Below are 20,283 nucleotides of genomic sequence, written 5' to 3'. Positions count from 1 at the left end.
TACCTCTATCTACATTGCTAAACCCTCTGCAGTTCTTGGATTTTACATTATCTATATACATTAAATACTCCTGAAGTTATAGAACACTGTCATTTTCGTTTAAGCTTGTCTCACATTCAAGAACGAGGATGAATACGTGTCGGGACCTGACAGACAGAATGGTAGATATTTCTTTGTATTAAACGGTTGCCATGGATTTCTTACCGTACATATGCATTATACCTAGCTGCACATTAATAACACCGCCTCCAGGAACCTTCAGTATACTTTTCCGAATATATATATATATATATATATATATATATATATATATATATATATATATATATATACACACACACACACACACACCGGTATATATATTAGTTGAACCACCGCCAATCCTCCTGATTCAAGTGATGCGGCACTGTGGACCATTCTCTTCCAATAGTTTCTGCATTCATCATATAAGTCCACATATACCCCTGCATGGTGCGGAGCTATGGCTATATGATATGTGACTGCTTTATTCAGATCATGCAAGTTATAAGGGTGTATAGTGGCGGAGCATTATGGGAGTTGTGTAATGATTTGCAGAGTGTGCACATTTTTTGCACGCTATTTAACTATTCTGTGATAAAGTGTATCTGGAGTTATACCAGGGTGGCAGTTAAAAGAATATATTAAAATAAAATATTTTAATAGAAGTTTTTGCAATTTTCACATTGCTTAAGAAAATCCAATGCAACCGCTCTGTAGGCCGGAGCTGATCTATGCGTGGATTTACTAAAACTAGGGATCTCAAAACTTCCTGCGCTATGTGTAGGAGACAGGTACACTTTCAGTACATGGTAAGTATCAAATGATAGATTCTCTGCCATAAGGCAATATACTGGTTAACTCTTCATTGCCCTTTGTTAGAAATTTCGAGAAGTACTTTTCAGACAGTACTGACACATGTAAACCTCTTTGTGTAGAACCACATAGCTAATACATTCAGCAACGGCCTTCATGTAGCATAATACCAAGTAGCTTCAGAATTCTGTAGCTGTGATTTTTAATATAACACTGATTTGACATAGTTGCCAGGAAACGTTCCGAACAGCTTTGTTCTTCTCGATGTACCTGTAGCAGGATGAGAGTAAAATGAATACATTAATGTCGCTATTGTACCACAATTATTATGCACAAAGGAATTAAAAGGACACTAAAGCTAATAATTATTTTTAATTATCTAGTATTTATTATCTCTATTTGCCGAGCAGGTACGTGCAATTTGTTGTACCCCTTTATTAGTCATCCAAGCAGGAGAGAGACTGACCAGAATGTTCTTCAATGGGGTTATTAACAGGATATAACAAGGATATTTGTCCCTATATTCTTATTTTAGTCTAGTTATAAGAATCTCCAGAATATGTATAGGAAGTCAGGCAGGTCCTCCAGATGGTCCTCACTAAGTATTATCACCTAATGTAAGGAGGGTTTGTTATAATATATAAGAATCATTTCCCATATACCTATGTATCAATCTGCTCTGGTCCATAACATGCTACTGGCACATCAGAAACATGACAGGTTCCCTTTGGTGTTGTTTATGGTGATAAATCTTACCTACAAACCAACCATCATCGCACTTCTCCATAACATCAACAATGTCTCCTTCTCTGAGCTCCAACTCATCATCATTTTGGGGTATGTAACTATACAGAGCTTGAAAGGTAAACCTAGGATGTGGAGCAAAAATCAAAACTGTATTAAAGGTGCAGAGAGACAGATTAAATATAGATAAAGAACATAAAAGATCATGACCAGGGATGTAGCTATGAGGGGTGCAGAGGTAGCAAACATTACCAGGCCCTGGAGCCTGAGGGGGCCCAAAGGCCTCTCTACAACATAAGAAGAATCTGTATTATAGATTTCTCATGGGAAGAGGGGACCCCATTACAGATTTTGCATTGGGGCCCTGGAGCTTCAGGTTATACCTCTGAACACATCAAATTCACACATTAATAGCAATAATGAATAGATTTATAGAATGTATAGACCACCTACATAGTCTACAACCAACATTCAGCATTAACCCTATTTCTACTGGGATGTTTCCACCTTACTGTGACTAGGATAAGTTCCAAATGTCTGTTAGTAAACTACACAAGTGGTTGACCAGTGTGGAGCGCTTTGATACTCACTGGATCTGAGTAACTAAAAATATAAAAATTGACCCATGGTGCATATCAGGCAATAAAAAGGGTGTTATGTGATCGGCTAGTGAGGACTGACGTAAGCCAAGTGTCAGTAAATAGTAGATAACTGAACATCTGTTATGTTAGGAAGGCCACCTGAAACACAATGCAGGGCTACCGCAAATAGCTGTGGCATCGCATGTCTTACTAGTGACATAGTGTCCAGCAAAGAATAATGATTTGACATCTCCTAATCTCGTATTCCCCCGGGCAGCTGAGCGAGTATTTAGCATTTCCAGCCTGCCTCTCCTTTAATCTCTTCAACTCGCTGAGACACATTCCTCCTGTAGTCATGTAGGTAATGGAAAGAATGAGGCAATACCGGAGGCTAAGAAAAGGCCTGCCCCAGCCGCTGCTTCCCACAAAGGGGGCAAAGGGCAAGCCATGCAGGATGACATCATGTCTTTTATATGTTGCAGAAATATTACATATCCCATGTACATGATGAATAAACTGTTTTGGTATGCTACCAGAGGATTCTATTACAACCTTTTAGCTGTTGTGGTCACGGCTGAAATGTTAAAAATAACCTAAGTAATGATCAGTAGCAAATAAAATGTCTCTATCTATCTATCTATCTATCTATCTATCTATCTATCTCATATCTATCTATCTCATATCTATCCATCCATCCATCCATCTCATATCTATCTCCTATCTATCTATCTATCTATCTATCTATCTATCTATCTATCTATCTATCTATCCATCTATCTCATATCTATCTCCTATCTATCTATCCATCCATCTATCTCCTATCTATCTATCTATCTATCTATCTATCTATCTATCTATCTATCTCATATCTATCTCATATCTATCTATCTCATATCTATCTATCTCATATCTATCTATCCATCCATCCATCTCATATCTATCTCCTATCTATCTATCTATCTATCTATCTATCTATCTATCTATCTCATATCTATCCATCCATCCATCTATCTCATATCTATCTCCTATCTATCTATCTATCTATCTATCTATCTATCTATCTATCTATCTATCTCATATCTATCTCATATCTATCTATCTATCTATCTCATATCTATCTATCTCATATCTATCTATCTCATATCTATCTATCTCATATCTATCTATCTCATATCTATCTATCTATCTATCTATCTATCTCATATCTATCTATCCATCTATCTCATATCTATCTATCCATCCATCCATCTCATATCTATCTCCTATCTATCTATCTATCTATCTATCTATCTATCTATCTCATATCTATCCATCCATCCATCTATCTCCTATCTATCTATCTATCTATCTATCTATCTATCTCATATCTATCTATCTCATATCTATCTATCTCATATCTATCTATCTCTCTATCTATCTATCTATCTATCTATCTATCTCATATCTATCTATCTCATATCTATCTATCTATCTCATATCTATCTATCCATCTATCTCATATCTATCTCCTATCTATCTATCTATCTATCTATCTATCTATCTATCTATCTATCTATTTATCTATCTATCTATCTATCTATGAGCAAAGCAAACTAGAAAGATATCAGTACCTAAAAAGCAGGCCTTAAGACATCCTGCATACAGGGAAAATAGTCTGTGCATCAGACCAATCCAAATCCAGCATCATTGAGCTCTACTATTCTATAATACACTGTCTACCAATAAGTATTTGGACACCCATGCAAATGAAGATATCTGTGGTCGTGATGTACGTCACGCCTTTTGCCATTAAATAGGAAACGGCATTGGCATTAGTGCATTGGCATTAGTCGCATGCAATATGCTTTGGAGTGCAGAGTTGTTTGGAGAAAAAGGTAATTGTCGGGTACCGCAGAAATGGTCGATCCTTAAGGGTCATAGCAACCGAACTGAATTACCCAAAATGGACAGCGACCTATGTGATTACAAATTGGAAGGTGAATGGTGATTGTTGGAATGTCCCCGAGTCGGCAGACCCCCGAAACTGGGAGATGAAGACCAATGGGTGCTGGCCAGAGAAACCGCACCCAACCGATGGCTCACATACACCATGAGTTTTACCAGGTATCCAGGAGTATTGTGTTGATCAATACCATCCGTAAGGAAGCATCTGCTGGGTTCTACCAATTATTGGGTATGAAGAAATTTTGTTTTTCTATTCTACCACAGGTGTCCAAATATTGGTAGACAGTGTATATGGACAGCAGAACTGCACAAAGGCAAAAGTTTTATGCAGGTTTGAAAAATTGCTGCAAAGTAAGAATGCTTTTAGAAATATAACAAAATAAAGTGAACTATCAAAACAGAAATCTAAATCCTATCTGTATTTGGTGTGACTGCCCTATGGAGGAGGAGTCCTGGAAGTGTTGATACGGCCCCCACAGAGCCCTGATCTCAACATCAGCCAGTCTGTTTGGGATTACATGAAGAAAATGTTTGTTCTCGTAATGTGTTAGCCAGTGGGTAGGAAATATAAAAAAACAAAAAACCTGATAGTCTTCAGTAGTTGATACCTTTTTAATGGCTAACTAATAATGATGACAGATTACAACGTTTCGGAACTCTAGGCTCCTTTCTCAAGTAAATTTAAAACCATTTGGTTTTTAATAGTTTTAAATTTACTTGAGAAAGGAGCCTAGAGTTCCGAAACGTTGTAATCTGTCATCATTATTAGTTAGCCATTAAAAAGGTATCAACTACTGAAGACTATCAGGTTTTGTTTTGTTTTTTTATATTTCCTACCCACCGGCTATCACATTACGAGAACAAACATTTTCCTTGTGTTATACAGGACAGGGCGGATCCTCCATGGAGATGGTCTATCTGTGTACCCATTCTCTACATTCAACAAGAGATTGGTATCCCCAACATGGAATCCCCTCTATTAACTCTGAATTCCTGAATCGATAAACATCCCTTTTGGTTATATGGATAACTGTGGTCCTCAAGAGATGACCATCTTCCTGATACAGCTCCCGATCAAAGAAACTTCTATTAGCTGGTATTGTTACTGTATGGATGCCATTGCTGAACTAGTGAGTGCTAAGAGGTACGGTCATAAACTTCTCACAAACACAATTTGGAAGGGCTGTATACTGGCATAATCTGCCGTTAAAAGCCATCATGGTTATATTTGTCAGCTGGCCTTAACCAATCATAATTGTTGAGAAAAGCGATAGGTGACTAGCTGCAAATACTTCACTAATACCTGTAAGCCACCGGCTAAATGTCCTGTTGAGCTGTATGATAGACAGAGCAGACAGCCCCGAGATTCCAGTACTGGGGGATATATGGCGGGAGATCTGTTTAAAGGGTTTCTGTGTAAGACTAGGGCTACACAGAGGATCTGGCAGTAATGATGCCATAATGGTTAAAGCATCCCAAACCTGAGATCTATAGGCCTTAATACATATTTTTTCCTGAAGACATATAGATGTAGCAGAACTAGATTTTTACAGATATGGAAAAGCTGACATTGTTGCTTCCTGTGAGATCACATAGCTTTATCTTTAGTTACATAGGAATGTATGTAAGAGATACGTCACAAAAGATCCAGACAATAAGATGGAAACTTACGCATCTTGCGGCGTCTGACTCCTCTCTAAGCTGTCCCTTCTCTGCTGGGCCTGAGGTTGCTGGGAAATGATTAAACATTGTTTATTGTCATAGGAAGACACTTTGTGTCGATAGTCAAAGGGGTGAGAGATAGTACTGCAGTAACGGACTGATTTCTCTGCAATGCTTATTATCTCATTGCAGACAGCTTCCTGCCGACAGTCAACAAGAGAAAAGAGACAGGAAAAGATGGAGACATTCCAGAGTGCATCAGACAAGTCCAGTATATAACAGAGGTGTAGATCCCGTTATGTCCATGAAGTGGAGTGCAGGATATCCCAAGGGTAAGCATGGAGAAACAGGCAAGATACAGAAGAAGGGAGAATTTAGTACAGATATACAAGAGACACAGAGGAGAGCCTGATGCATTAGCATGTCGCTGTTAGAAAATGCTCTTAATCTAGCAAAGAAATGTTGTTGGCTCTGTCATGCATTATAGCGGTTAGGATTCAAGGTGCAGGCGTAGCGAGAAAGAGATTATTATTGGTATTGAGAAACAAAAACACACGTTAACACAGACAGGAGTCAGATCAATGCACCAGTGGCCGCTCTACATCCAGCCCATCAGGATCTCTTACCACATAGCTCCTTTCAGACTCTGTGAGGTCTGGTCCTGTGCTCACTGTGTGATGAGGTTGCTGTAGTCATCAAGCAAATTATAAGGGACACATTTAGCATGGGTTATTTGGTTATAGGGAGACATAGAAAGGCACAGAATACTTGTAGCTAAGACATTTCCAATCCAGTGGCTGCTAAAGGAAGAAAAAAAAATTCATATCATGGCCAATGCGGCTTTTGTAAAATATCAGATACCAAAATGGGACACTGTCTTGGTGGTCCTACCCATTTACTTGCTCTTACGTTAGTCGTGTTGTTACTGTGCCTAAGTACTGAAAGAGTAGATATATACAACACTAAGTGGTCAGACCCACTTTAGTCCCAGATTTCCATCTCTTTCACTTGGCTTTAGTGGCACTTTACTGGGATGGTGCCAGAGATCTGCATAATGGAGGTCTCTATTCAGGAATGTTCAACTGAATGGCTATTATGTTCAGGACCAGTCCTAGCTTATGGACCCAGTAAATATCTTTCAGGAGATAAATGTAGGTGGAATTGCCTATAAAAATTAAGGCAGGGACCCCATGTTCCAGAAGCACCGCAATTTGCCTGCGGCGGAAATGCCACAGGAAAATAAGCAACATTTTACAGCACTTGCAAAGTGGATGGGATTCATGAGAATCCCATGCTCACCTTGCGGTAAAAACCGCAGCGCGGACACGCTGCTATTTCCAAAACCGGCGTGGTTTGGGAAATTGCACCATGTCAATTATATCTACGGAAACGCTGGCGGCTTTCCCGTAGATATAACGGTAACAGAAAGTCTGCAGAGGAAAACTCTGTGAACTTTCTGTTCAAAGCGCTGTGCGAAGAACTGCGATTGTTCCCGCCACGTTTTTTCCCGCAGTGCTAAAGCACTGCAAATCGTCCTGCGGGGCCTTAGGCTAAAGTGGTTTTCTTATGAGCAACATTTATTTCTTATGTATAAGAGAAGGAATAAGTTTGTGACAACTTGGCCCCCAATCACGAAAACAGGGGTCCGCAAGTGCCCAGTACTGCACAGGTGTGACCACTGCTCTGTTTGATTCTATGTGACTGATGGTTTGCTGTGCTGAGCTATGTCCATAAGTCCTAAAGAGGTGAATGGATCATCGGTCTACATACACACTGTTGCTCTGTTCACATGTGGGACCTGGGCTTGTGGTCCCCGTGACTAAGGGATAAGTATTGTTCATGGGAATACCTTTTTAATAGAGCAGACAAATGTTTGGATTTACACGGATGAAACCTGTTGTGGCCTTAGCCTATCTGTTCATTGGCCGTTTTTATACTGGGCGCAACATGTACTCTGTAAAGGTACAACACTGTACTGGTGCTACACTGCAAATAAATCACCATTTCAGCTATTACTATTATTTTACCTTTCAGTGAAAAAGGCAATGTTATACATTTAGCCACAGGAATAATCGCTATATGGAGAACCCGCATTATCATATAGCAGGGCAGGGTATATCCAATAATATATATTATAAATTGTTTAGTATTATAGAAGAGGTGAAAAGTCACCAATAAGCAGACATGTCATATATACCAATGAAACCAGAACAGGATCAGAACCATATATACTAGAAACTTTCTGCACTTTGTTTTGCAGACTCCATATAGGTAATATCAAATGCTGTGTATATGCAAATATATGTATATAATATGTATGAATGTATGTGTATGTACATATGTGTGTGTATGTATATATACCAATATACTAAACTGCACAAATATGAAGGATCACTTAGGGACCTGTCAATAAGTACAATAACCCCATTGTCTAGACTCTACTGTATATACACAGTCCAGTCATATTAATGTGACCACCGCCTACTTTTGAAGTCAACGTTAAGTAACCAATCGCAGAAACCACGTGTCATCAGCAATCTGGGTGCACTCATCATTGTGGAAGGCACGATGGATCAACACAAGTATGCATCTATCCTTGCGGACCATGTTCACTCCTACATGCGAATTGTTTTTCCTCAGGATGATGGCATCTACCAGCAGGACAATGCGACGTGTCATAAAGCTCACAGTGTACGTGCGTGGTTCGAGGAGCACCAGGATGAGTTTACCGTACTCCCTTGGCCAGCAAATTCCCTGGACTTGAACCCAATCGAGAATCTGTGGGACCACCTCGATCGGGTTGTTCGTGCCGTGGATGCTCAGCCGCGTAAGCTAGCGCAGCTGGCAATGACACGGCATGGCTCAACATCCCAGTGAACATCATCACAACATCCCCTCTCTTCCTGCATGTCTCGCAGTGGTCCGCTCTGCCAAAGGTGGTTATTCTGGATTTTGACAGGCGGTCACATTAATGTGACTGGACTGTGTATATACCTCAGTTATATGTGTACTGATGAGCTGCAACCTCACATACAGCCTACAGATACAGTGGGGCAAAAAAGTATTTAGTCAGTCACCAATAGTGTAAGTTCCACCACTTAAAAAGATGAGAGGCGTCTGTAATTTACATCATAGGTAGACCTCAACTATGAGAGACAAAATGAGAAAACAAATCCAGAAAATCACATTGTCTGATTTTGTAAGAATTTATTTGCAAATTATGGTGGAAAATAAGTATTTGGTCACCTACAAGCAATCAAGATTTCTGGCTCTCACAGACCTGTAACTTCTTCTTTAAGAGTCTCCTCTTTCCTCCACTCATTACCTGTAGTAATGGCACCTGTTTAAACTTGTTATCACTATAAAAAGACACCTGTGCACACCCTCAAACAGTCAGACTCCAAATTCCACTATGGTGAAGACCAAAGAGCTGTCAAAGGACACCAGAAACAAAATTGTAGCCCTGCACCAGGCTGGGAAGACTGAATCTGCAATAGGCAACCAGCTTGGATTGAAGAAATCAACTGTGGGAGCAATAATTAGAAAATGGAAGACATACAAGACCACTGATAATCTCCCTCGTTCTGGGGCTCCACGCAAAATCTCACCCCGTGGGCTCAAAATGATCACAAGAACGGTGAGCAAAAATCCCAGAACAACGCGGGGGGACCTAGTGAATGAACTGCAGAGAGCAGTGCAATGTAACAAAGCCTACCATCAGTAACACACTACACCGCCAGGGACTCAGATCCTGCAGTGCCAGACGTGTCCCACTGCTTAAGCCAGTACATGTCCGGGCCCGTCTGAAGTTTGCTAGAGAGCATTTGGATGATCCAGAAGAGTATTGGGAGAATGTCCTATGGTCTGATGAAACCAAACTGGAACTGTTTGGTAGAAACACCACTTTACGTGTTTGGAGGAAAAAGAATACTGAGTTGCATCCATCAAACACCATACCTACTGTAAAGCATGGGGGTGGAAACATCATGCTTTGGGGCTGTTTCTCTGCAAAGGGGCCAGGACGACTGATCCGGTACATGAAAGAATGAATGGGGCCATGTATCGTGAGATTTTGAGTGCAAACCTCCTTCCATCAGCAAGGGCATTGAAGATGAAACGTGGCTGGGTCTTTCAACATGACAATAATCCAAAGCACACCACCAGGGCAACGAAGGAGTGGCTTTGTAAGAAGCATTTCAAGGTCCTGGAGTGGCGTAACCAGTCTCCAGATCTCAACCCTATAGAAAACCTTTGGAGGGAGTTGAAAGTCCGTGTTGCCAAGCGACATCCCCAAAACATCACTGCTCTAGAGGAGATCTGCATGGAGGAAAGGGCCAACATACCAACAACAGTGTGTGCCAACCTTGTGAAGACTTACAGAAAACGTTTGACCTCTGTCATTGCCAACAAAGGATATATAACAAAGTATTGAGATGAAATTTTGTTACTGACCAAATACTTATTTTCCACCATAATTTGCAAATAAATTCTTACAAAATCAGAAAATGTGATTTTCTGGATTTGTTTTCTCATTTTGTCTCTCATAGTTGAGGTCTACCTATGATGTAAATTACAGACACCTCTCATCTTTTTAAGTGGTGGAACTTGCACTATTGGTGACTGACTAAATACTTTTTTGCCCCACTGTATAACTGGCGCTGTTTCTCATAAAAGGCAGAGAATTATCTCTAATCCCTTTTAAGCAGGTGCAACAACATGGACTGGGCCTGGTAAAGATGTAAGGTTCAAAATCCAGAATGTCACATATAGAATGAAATATCCAGTATATGACCATTGGTGCTAGATGTTGGATTACAAAGGCCATTGTAGACTGTGCATGGTAGGCTTTGATACTCTGTGGAAGAACATGGATAATGACTATATAACCTGTTCCCCATTGGGAAAAAGCACTGTAGTGAATGACTCCTATGGATACCATAAGTGAAAACACAAACATGACTCTAATGAGATAAAAACATGAGCAAATGTGCATGTTGTAGATGATGTAATGTCATTATGTGTCATGGCAAACAGATAACACTATGTTACAGAGAACCTGTCACAGTGAAGCAATATGTACAGAGTAGGAGGAGCTGAACAGATTGATATATCGTTTTATAACTCAGCTGTGGGCGTAGGAGTCCAGTGGGCGGTCCTACTGAGTGACTGACAGCGATATCTGTATACAGGCTCATAGCTGTCCACCACTGAGTAGCACCACCCTGGCAGTAAAGCAGGTTCAATGAGAAAGGTTCTCTATAACTTATTATTTCAGATATATTGGCAGATTCTGTTGGAGAACACGGGTTAAAATATAAAACCCATCTATACAGATCACATAGTCCTTAATAAAATAAGGTTACTACAAGATATATCTTGCACTATACAAAATCACCCCAAGTAAATGGGAATCTAACAAATAAATATATCATTTATATATCATTTGACACAAAAATTAAAATATGTCTCAATATGTCCTAAGACAGAAGTAACAGTATCGTCTTCACGACTGCTTTAGAGATAGGGATAGAAATGTAATTTCCTTGGGCTTACCACAATAGAATTTGAGTTCAGGGTATTAACCGGGGAGCCTGTAAGCTTTACGGGACTTTTAGGTGTCGGTGTTGTTTGTTCACCGTCAGATCTGCAAGGCTAATGAGATGATGTAAAAGGACAAAAGATGCAATGAGAATGGGATGAAAAGTGAATACACAATAAACAGATCACATAACTGCACAGCGGATGCCGGAAGCCATGCTGCCTTCTGGTTCACACTCTCACACAAAAACTACTATATGTCTGCATGCAAAAACATAATGTACAATAGCAGGCACTGTAATACATAAAACATATAGTGGATTGCTAAGCAAGGATTGTTCAATGCTTACATAGTACACTATGACAAGGGTACAGATTGGCAAATATGGGACAAATAGAATATTTGACTGAAGGTCACGGCAGGTCCATCTGGAACTGACAGTGGAGATCACTGACTTCTGCATTATTTCACATATAACTTATATACACTCACCGGCCACTTTATTAGGTACACCTGTCCAACTGCTCGTTAACACTTAATTTCTAATCAGCCAATCACATGGCGGCAACTCAGTGCATTTAGGCATGTAGACATGGTCAAGACTATCTCCTGCAGTTCAAACCGAGCATCAGTATGGGGAAGAAAGGTGATTTGAGTGCCTTTGAACATGGCATGGTTGTTGGTGCCAGAAGGGCTGGTCTGAGTATTTCAGAAACTGCTGATCTACTGGGATTTTCACGCACAACCATCTCTAGGGTTTACAGAGAATGGTCTGAAAAAGAAAAAAACATCCAGTGAGCGGCAGTTCTGTGGGCGGAAATGCATTGTTGATGCCAGAGGTCAGAGGAGAATGGCCAGACTGGTTCGAGCTGATAGAAAGGCAACAGTGACTCAAATAGCCACCCGTTACAACCAAGGTAGCCAGAAGAGCATCTCTGAACGCACAGTACGTCGAACTTTGAGGCAGATGGGCTACAGCAGCAGAAGACCACACCGGGTGCCACTCCTTTCAGCTAAGAACAGGAAACTGAGGCTACAATTTGCACAAGCTCATCGAAATTGGACAATTGAAGATTGGAAAAACGTTGCCTGGTCTGATGAGTCTCAATTTCTGCTGCGACATTCGGATGGTAGGGTCAGAATTTGGCATCAACAACATGAAAGCATGGATCCATCCTGCCTTGTATCAACGGTTCAGGCTGGTGGTGGTGGTGTCATGGTGTGGGGAATATTTTCTTGGCACTCTTTGGGCCCCTTGGTACCAATTGAGCATCGTTGCAATGCCAAAGCCTACCTGAGTATTGTTGCTGACCATGTCCATCCCTTTATGACCACAATGTACCCAACATCTGATGGCTACTTTCAGCAGGATAATGCGCCATGTCATAAAGCTGGAATCATCTCAGACTGGTTTCTTGAACATGACAATGAGTTCACTGTACTCCAATGGCCTCCACAGTCACCAGATCTCAATCCAATAGAGCATCTTTGGGATGTGGTGGAACGGGAGATTCGCATCATGGATGTGCAGCCGACAAATCTGCGGCAACTGTGTGATGCCATCATGTCAATATGGACCAAAATCTCTGAGGAATGCTTCCAGCACCTTGTTGAATCTATGCCACGAAGAATTGAGGCAGTTCTGAAGGCAAAAGGGGGTCCAACCCGTTACTAGCAATGGTGTACCTAATAAAGTGGCCGGTGAGTGTATGTCATTATTGCTTATGTGAACTGCAAGCACAATAATGTAACATCATACTAAGATATGACCGTACTTATTTACGGTACTTATTTACGTCAGTAGTAATATTACATTTGACATTACCTAAACTAGGGTACCTGAGGAAGTCTCAGTTGACAAATAGGGTAAATGGATATCCCAGAAAACAAGAAACACCAAGTTGAAGGATAAAGGATTACAAGGGTCCACAAACTTATTGCCTAATGCAACTTCATGCACATGAGCGAGTGTGTAATCCTAAAGTCACGTCCTATTCTGATCTCTTTTCATGGAGTTTGTACATTTAACGTGTGCCAGTAAGAAATTCTCAGGAAATAATTGCCGGATTTAATAAATTACTGGTTACTTGCTCAGTTACTGAAGGACCTCTATACAATACAGTTAGATCACAGCCTGGTTCAAACAATATGGTTAAAATATTTGAAACAAACTAATATAACATATGACTATAAACCATCCAAAATGGTAAAAATTCTGCAGGTGCCCAAGTTTGCCATCATTTGGAAATTCTGGTAATTCTGCCAAATCTTTCCACTTTTCTTGTCATCAATATTCATGTGAATATGTCAAAGATGTGCCTAGTTGTAACTTCAGTAAGAGTCTACGTTCATGAATAGGATATGACTGCTTCCATGTACCATGGTATGAAGACCTCTGCATAACTGTATATGAAATATAAAAACTTTCCTTGTAAAATACATGGTTGGGACATACAGTATGCATTATCCATAGATTATTGAAAAAAAACAACCCTTTTTAATATATGGAAATGTTCTCCTGGAACAACCTTTGTCAACAAGACACTAAAAGTTTTCTCAATTCCTTACAGCCTGTGAAGTATACATGAAGAACCTCTTGTAGCTTCTTCATGAAATAACAATTCTGACTCATCTCTTTCTTAGTAATGCAGCACACTGTTCCTCTGATGTTCCTCCTGCGTGTTACCAATTGAGGGGATGACCCTACACAGTCTGATACAGTACACTCAGTGCCATCAGTATCAGACTATGTAGGTTATACTAGAGGAGTGGCACATTGTAGCGCTATGAACAATGATGTTCAACTTTGATTTGGTCTTCATCCAGCTTAGAGGATCATTCCAGACAAGAGAGAAGAGCTTCAGACCAAACTATCAGTTTAATGGATTTGCTAGTGAAGACATTCTGCAGCTTGCTATGTAGTGTGTACACATGCCAGCTGCGGAGGCCAAACAGGCCAAATTTTTTGGAAAAAGTCTATGATAAATGTGATCTTTTTCTCAAAATACAAGCAATTAAATAAAAACTATCAAAAAAACACACATTATCTAAAGGTGTCAATGTAAGTACTTTATGATGGGTCATAAGTCTGAAACATGAGTTACACAAGTCTACCATTAACTGAATTATACTGCTGTTAAGGTAACCTAGCCATATATAGTATATACTGTACACTGCTGTCCAAACAACCTTTCACATTCACTCTTATTTCATTGGAGCTGTGGAGATGAAAGGTTACCCAGTAGCTTATGTGCCATCTATAGTGAAACAAATAAAACAAACAGATCCTTCAACCAGTAGCTTCCACCTTTGACCAGCCATCAGGTGAAGGTCTGCCAGCCCCTATACACATAGCAGTGTGGAGATAATCTCCAGAATCACAAGAATATACTTGGTTATGGGGATAATGTCACTCCTTGAGGAGAGACCACCTTGTCAGGTATGTGGAGTCTTACAAAAAGCCATTTTAGTTCCACTGGGGGGTTATGGGAAGAATATGCAAATCTGTTTCCCAAGATGTAAATAGGGAAACAGTGCCTCTGTTTGCTGCCCTCTAGGGGAGACTGACTTTGCAAAAACCTGCATCACTGCAGCAAAGGCTTGTGGGAAAATCAGGCAGGATGTTCAAGGGAGCTTCCCCTAGAGGGCAGCAAACAGAGGCACCGTATCCCTATTTACATCTTAGGAAACAGATTTGCATAATCTTTACAAGAATATACTTGCTGAGTCTATGGGGCACCCTTTGCACTGTTCTTTCAGAGTACTTTGTGTAACCTACAGTTTGTTAGGCAAAGTATTTTCCAGGACATAATGTTCAAAATGATTCATACACAACTTAAATACTGAGATATTAGTATGTAGACTTGCAAGCGATTCTCAGCTCACATGAACATGGCGCTATTGCAGGGTTGCACATGCCCGATCACTGTTAAAGGGAGTGCATGCAGCTTGAGAGCCAGTGCCTTGTCATGTTGATGCAGCAAGCTACACGCATCCAGCAGCTCATTACCTGTGACACACTGACCCTGCCTCTAAGTCTGGGAGGTGGCTGGTTTGTGACAGGACAGGTAGACAGTGCAGAAGGATAGACAGATGAAGACAGTGGCATTGTGTCTGTGGTCTTTAAAGGAGAGAAAGCTTGTCAGATTTTTCAGTGCAGATCACCATAATATGTTATTACACAACCAGCACAATAAGGCGCACCAGATATCCAAGCACAATGGAGACGACAATAACCAATGTCTACAGGTACACTGGTCGCATCCACCAAGCTAAGACGAAAGGTGACCTTAGTCTCTTGCAGTGTTATGCCTCATTCATAAAGTGACTTTCTCAGAATAAAATACTTGCTTATCCTTCTTTTACTTAGATGTATCCAATAAATTGGATAGTTTCCTAAGTAACTGCTGCCAATAAACTTATATCATAATATATGGTAGGGCTAGGCAAGTAATCGAAACCTAAAGTCATCTCACTTAGTCTTTGTGAACTTCTTCACTTTGATTATTTCAATTATTTTACCCCATAAACCATCCTGTCTCACGCTGCCATTGGGTAAAGGATATGTTACTAGCTGTATACTGTCCCAGTGAGGATTATTGATCAGTATAGCCAAAATTCAGTGACATGGCATGGTATATACATAAAAGGCATGGTATGGAAATATAGATTAGGGGGATGGCATGGTATATACATAAGGGGTATGGCATGGTATATAAAGAAGGGGTACGGCATGGTATATAAATAGGGATGTGGCATGTAAAAAGGGGAGTGTCCAAAAATAACCGCTCATTAATCATAATCAAGGTAAAATTTTCAATTAATGGTGATTTTGATTTAGGAATCGTCCAGCCCTAATGTATGGCCAAGGAAATCGATAAGCTGGCCTATGTCTTATAAGTTAAAAAGCAATGGCGATAGATCAGATTTCCTCACGCCTGCTCTCATCTATTACTTACCACTCCTAACCACAGATACAAGATCTGAGTAATGGCAGTATGGCAGGGAAATGCATATAGAAAGTCCTAATATGCAAGTAGAGATTTACATTGTTTGAGCAAAGGGATAGATATGCAAGTCTATAACTTTCGGGTTATATTTTGGCTTTATGCATTAGACTCAGTTCACATCTGTATTGTTTTTTTCCCTTGTTCTGCTCCATCATGAGAACAAAACAAAGAGAGTGACTTTGTGCCGGATCAATCACTTGATACCAGTTGGACCCAATCGATGGCCCATCAGTGTGAATACAGACAGACATCAAGTGGAGACAGTTCCGTCTGCATCAGTCACTGACATGTCCATTGCTCTCATCCGTTATAGTCAATGGACATACATAACAGTAGTGTGAACCTAACCTTATAGCCAGGTACTTTATAGTACTCTGTAGTAGATTTTCACATACTCTTGTTTTTTATGATCAGCTACTTTGAAATAATAAATTACAATCAGTATTAAATATTTCTGATTACATTACATAAAGTCATCAATGTGAATGGGCTATAACACAATATTAGTTAGGAAGACACATACGCATTGGTTTTTAATGTAGTAAAGTTGCAGTATACAGGAGCTGAGGTGAGAAACAAGTGTTAGTAGAAGAGATGATGTGTCTTACACGAAAATTCATCAGTAGAGAGTAATTCTCAAAACCTGGAAACCTCACTCTTATGGACATGAGCCCAGAGCACACACATGCACCATGTACCTTAATGGGACTGCCCTGAGACCTTTTGCAATCCTCCTGGACATCACTGACAATGCTAAGACGCTCCTTACACAACTGTCTCTCGTCTGAGGAATGGGCGCTGGCTTTAGGCTCTAGGCCTACACATCTGTTTAAATACGACTTTCCCTGATTGTCTCTAATCTTATCATTTGATGCTTTCCAGTGGTCGTGCTCACCATTTTCTATAGAACAAACATCGCTCTTGGAGGCATGCTGACTACGTAAGACGTCAGTGAGTTCTGAAATCAGAATATCATGAGGTGCAGCCATCTGCACTGGAGAGCCTCCATAACTGGAAGCTGAACCGGCAAACTTCTCATCGCTGTGTGGAGAAATGACATAGCTAATTCTAGTAGAAGACTGTGGCCTGGATGGGTAGGTGGGCAACGAAGACAGGCCAGAGTTTGGGGTGGATCTACCAGAGACATTGCAATAATGGAGACTGACAGATGGTGTTAGAGACAATGTAGGGCTGGCGGCTGCTGATGGAGTTATGTAGTCTATGGTACAAAGCATGGCTTCGGGTAAAGGAGGAAGGGGGGGCGTTGAGGTATATCCGCTATTACGGGAAACACCCATTGTGAGAGAAATCCATTCAGATGTGATAGCCTGCACTTCTGGAGAGAAAGCTCTGCGAGAAACATGAGGTGGAGTAGTAGTACGTGGCCTGGTATAGCTAGGAGACTTAACAGAATGGAAGGAAAACAAAAACAGAAGAAAACATAAAAAGAAGAAGAATGTGATGGAAAAGAAAAAGCATAAAGGTATCACAAAATCCAAAACTAGAACTACCATAAGCCATAAAACAATATCCAATAGACGAAATAAGAAAAGGCTACAATACCACTTATGTCCACTAGGTGGAACAGCTGACTTGAGTCTTGTATTTTGTCTCTTAGGTCACACCCCTAATTTGGTAATGTAATACAATGCTGAGAAATATCCGAAATAAATGCCATAATGGCCATTGGGATCCTGCCTAGAAAAGAACTGGCTGAACTACTTTGGCTAGGTATAAAAAATACCTGCATAGACCAAGGTTGGCATCTGTACAAAGACATATATATATATATATCCAGTTACATGTTTATCTGCTATTCCTGCAGACATAATCTAATTAAGACTTACGTACCTATTGCTCTACTTGTCAGAAATATATCCAAATCAACAACTTTATACTTGTGGCAATACATAAAATAGTAGAATACACTATAATATTCATACTGTAGATGATATATTATAATAAAGATCCATACCTGTGGGGAAGCACTTGTGCTTCTATTTGGAGAGTACGTATATGGCAGATCCATATAATCTGGTGAATTCTTTACACGTGGCCTCTTGAGAACATCTACATAGGTTACTGGAAATATACCTTGACGACCGGTGCCAGATATCTTTCCTTCATACCAGTTTTCATCTACCCTACGGATCAATGTTATCCTTTCACCCTGAAATAAAACAAATCCATCTTTCAATCTAAGGCAGCTGTAGAGTTTTCCTTTGCGGCCTTTCTGCCTCTATTATAGGTATGTAGAAATTAGCAACATTTCCATATGTATATTTGACATGCTGTGATATACAAAAACACCACGGTTTATAAAAATCGGAGCATATCCGCTGCGGATAATGCAGATCAATGTGGGGCCCCAGCCTAAAAGGGGATTTCAGGCTAAATAATTGATGACCTAGATAGGTCATCAAAATGGGCAGGGGGCTGACAGCTGGACCACAGGCCGATCGGGTGTTTGAAGAGTCCACATTGTTCATGAGCATTACAAGCATTGCAGCCTCTTCAGTACTTACCAACGCCACACATACGTACAACCACTGTCTTTGGTATTGCGACTCAGCCCATTCATTTAAATGGAACTGAGCTATGATCAGGCCATGTGACCAATAAACATGACATCACATGGCCTGTGAAGTGGAATAGGCATTCAGGGAACCCTAGCAGATCTTTAAGGATAGATCATCAATTAAAAAGTCTTGGAAAACATCACGTGACAACTTCTTACACTATTAAATATACCACATAAGGGTTTAAATAAAATGACTAAATAGAAAGTGTCCATTCACTCATCCAACCATATTATTCCTACCACACTGCATAACATTTTGTGCATCCATCCATTACTCCATTTATCAGACCACCATTTGGGTCATCATAAGACGTTTCCATCTTCTACCTTTTTGAAGGACATTTCTACTGCAGTATCTCCATTAAAGTTAAACTTGGCCACAGCGTCTCCATATTCCAGGACTTGCACCGGTGGAGGTTTTTGTGGCTGTGCTTTTTCTGTTTGTGGCAGCATCTGAAATGAAACAGTTTCAACTATTAGATAGTGACAAAGAAAAATGGCTCCTTAGTTTTCACATGGGTCTAATGGCCTTACCTCAATATAAGAAATAGGGAAGATTCCTGTCCTGCCATGGTGCTCTCCTTCAAACCAGTTCTGATCTATTTGCTTGTAAATATAAACTATATCACCCTTCTGGAGCGGCAACTCCCTATAAATGGAGATAAAATCGACTGTTAGTATAATAAACTGGACATTACATTTTCGTATTTTGGTCTTTAACCCTAGTACATGCTTAAAGGGAGTCTGTTAGCAGTAAATTGGTTATAAACCTAATCCCAGTACCTTGTAGAGGTGAATCTACAGTTTCCAAATAAACCTCCCTTGTCTGTCTTCGGAGCCCCATTTTCATATAAATCGCATTTGTATTCATATGGAAATGACACAAAATGGGGCATCTTTGGTTTCTGCTCTAGATTCCTAGGCAAACCTTGATACCATTCAATTGCATATTAATAAAACAGCAATTTACATGAACGTAAAGCTCCAAACTGTAGAATCGCCACTACAAGGTATTGATATTAGGTTTGTAACCAATTTACTGCTGACAGTTTCACTTTGAAGGGGTGTTTTTCCAAAAGAAGCTCAGATTATTGTAAAATACTACTGTTACTACAAAGAAAGTCATACTCAACGCTCTCCACCCCCCTCCCATCACCGCTGGTCTCTCCCTACACACAGGATAGGGTGCTCATTAAATCATTGGCAGCGGGGTCAAGGCTGTACCCGATGATAGGCCGGGTGGGTATCTCCTGTATGGAGGAGGGCAGTGATCACCGGGTGACATAGTTTTTTTGTATAGCATTCATTGGCTGGACAATCCAGATCCGGACACAAACATGTAGGCCTGTATTGAAATTCTCCTTTCACACAATGTATTTTTTATTTTTC

At 40.3% G+C, this 20,283-nt stretch overlaps 1 protein-coding gene across 5 annotated transcripts in view; it reads right to left on the bottom strand.

The window, feature by feature from the left end:
- Positions 1-290: 290 nt before the first annotated feature.
- SORBS1 (sorbin and SH3 domain containing 1) overlaps positions 291-20,283 on the bottom strand; it is a 121,624-nt gene continuing 101,631 nt past the window's right edge. For 2 of the 5 annotated variants that reach the window (XM_075258137.1, XM_075258138.1), the window contains 10 exons: positions 19,429-19,543; positions 19,222-19,347; positions 18,289-18,483; positions 17,012-17,716; positions 15,314-15,424; positions 11,319-11,417; positions 6,392-6,451; positions 5,775-5,833; positions 1,591-1,703; positions 291-1,104 (listed from right to left, as the gene is read on the bottom strand). In XM_075258137.1, the coding sequence (XP_075114238.1) occupies positions 1,037-1,104; positions 1,591-1,703; positions 5,775-5,833; positions 6,392-6,451; positions 11,319-11,417; positions 15,314-15,424; positions 17,012-17,716; positions 18,289-18,483; positions 19,222-19,347; positions 19,429-19,543 (1,651 nt within the window). In that variant the 3' untranslated portion in view covers positions 291-1,036. Of the gene's footprint in view, positions 1,105-1,590; positions 1,704-5,774; positions 5,966-6,391; positions 6,452-11,318; positions 11,418-15,031; positions 15,425-17,011; positions 17,717-18,288; positions 18,484-19,221; positions 19,348-19,428; positions 19,544-20,283 lie in introns of those variants that run through there. The other 3 variants (XM_075258134.1, XM_075258136.1, XM_075258135.1) reach the window with 3 other exon arrangements.

Source organism: Leptodactylus fuscus, chromosome 10 (assembly GCF_031893055.1).
Source record: "Leptodactylus fuscus isolate aLepFus1 chromosome 10, aLepFus1.hap2, whole genome shotgun sequence".
NCBI lineage: Eukaryota > Metazoa > Chordata > Amphibia > Anura > Leptodactylidae > Leptodactylus > Leptodactylus fuscus.
This window is presented reverse-complemented; position numbering and strand designations above follow the sequence as displayed.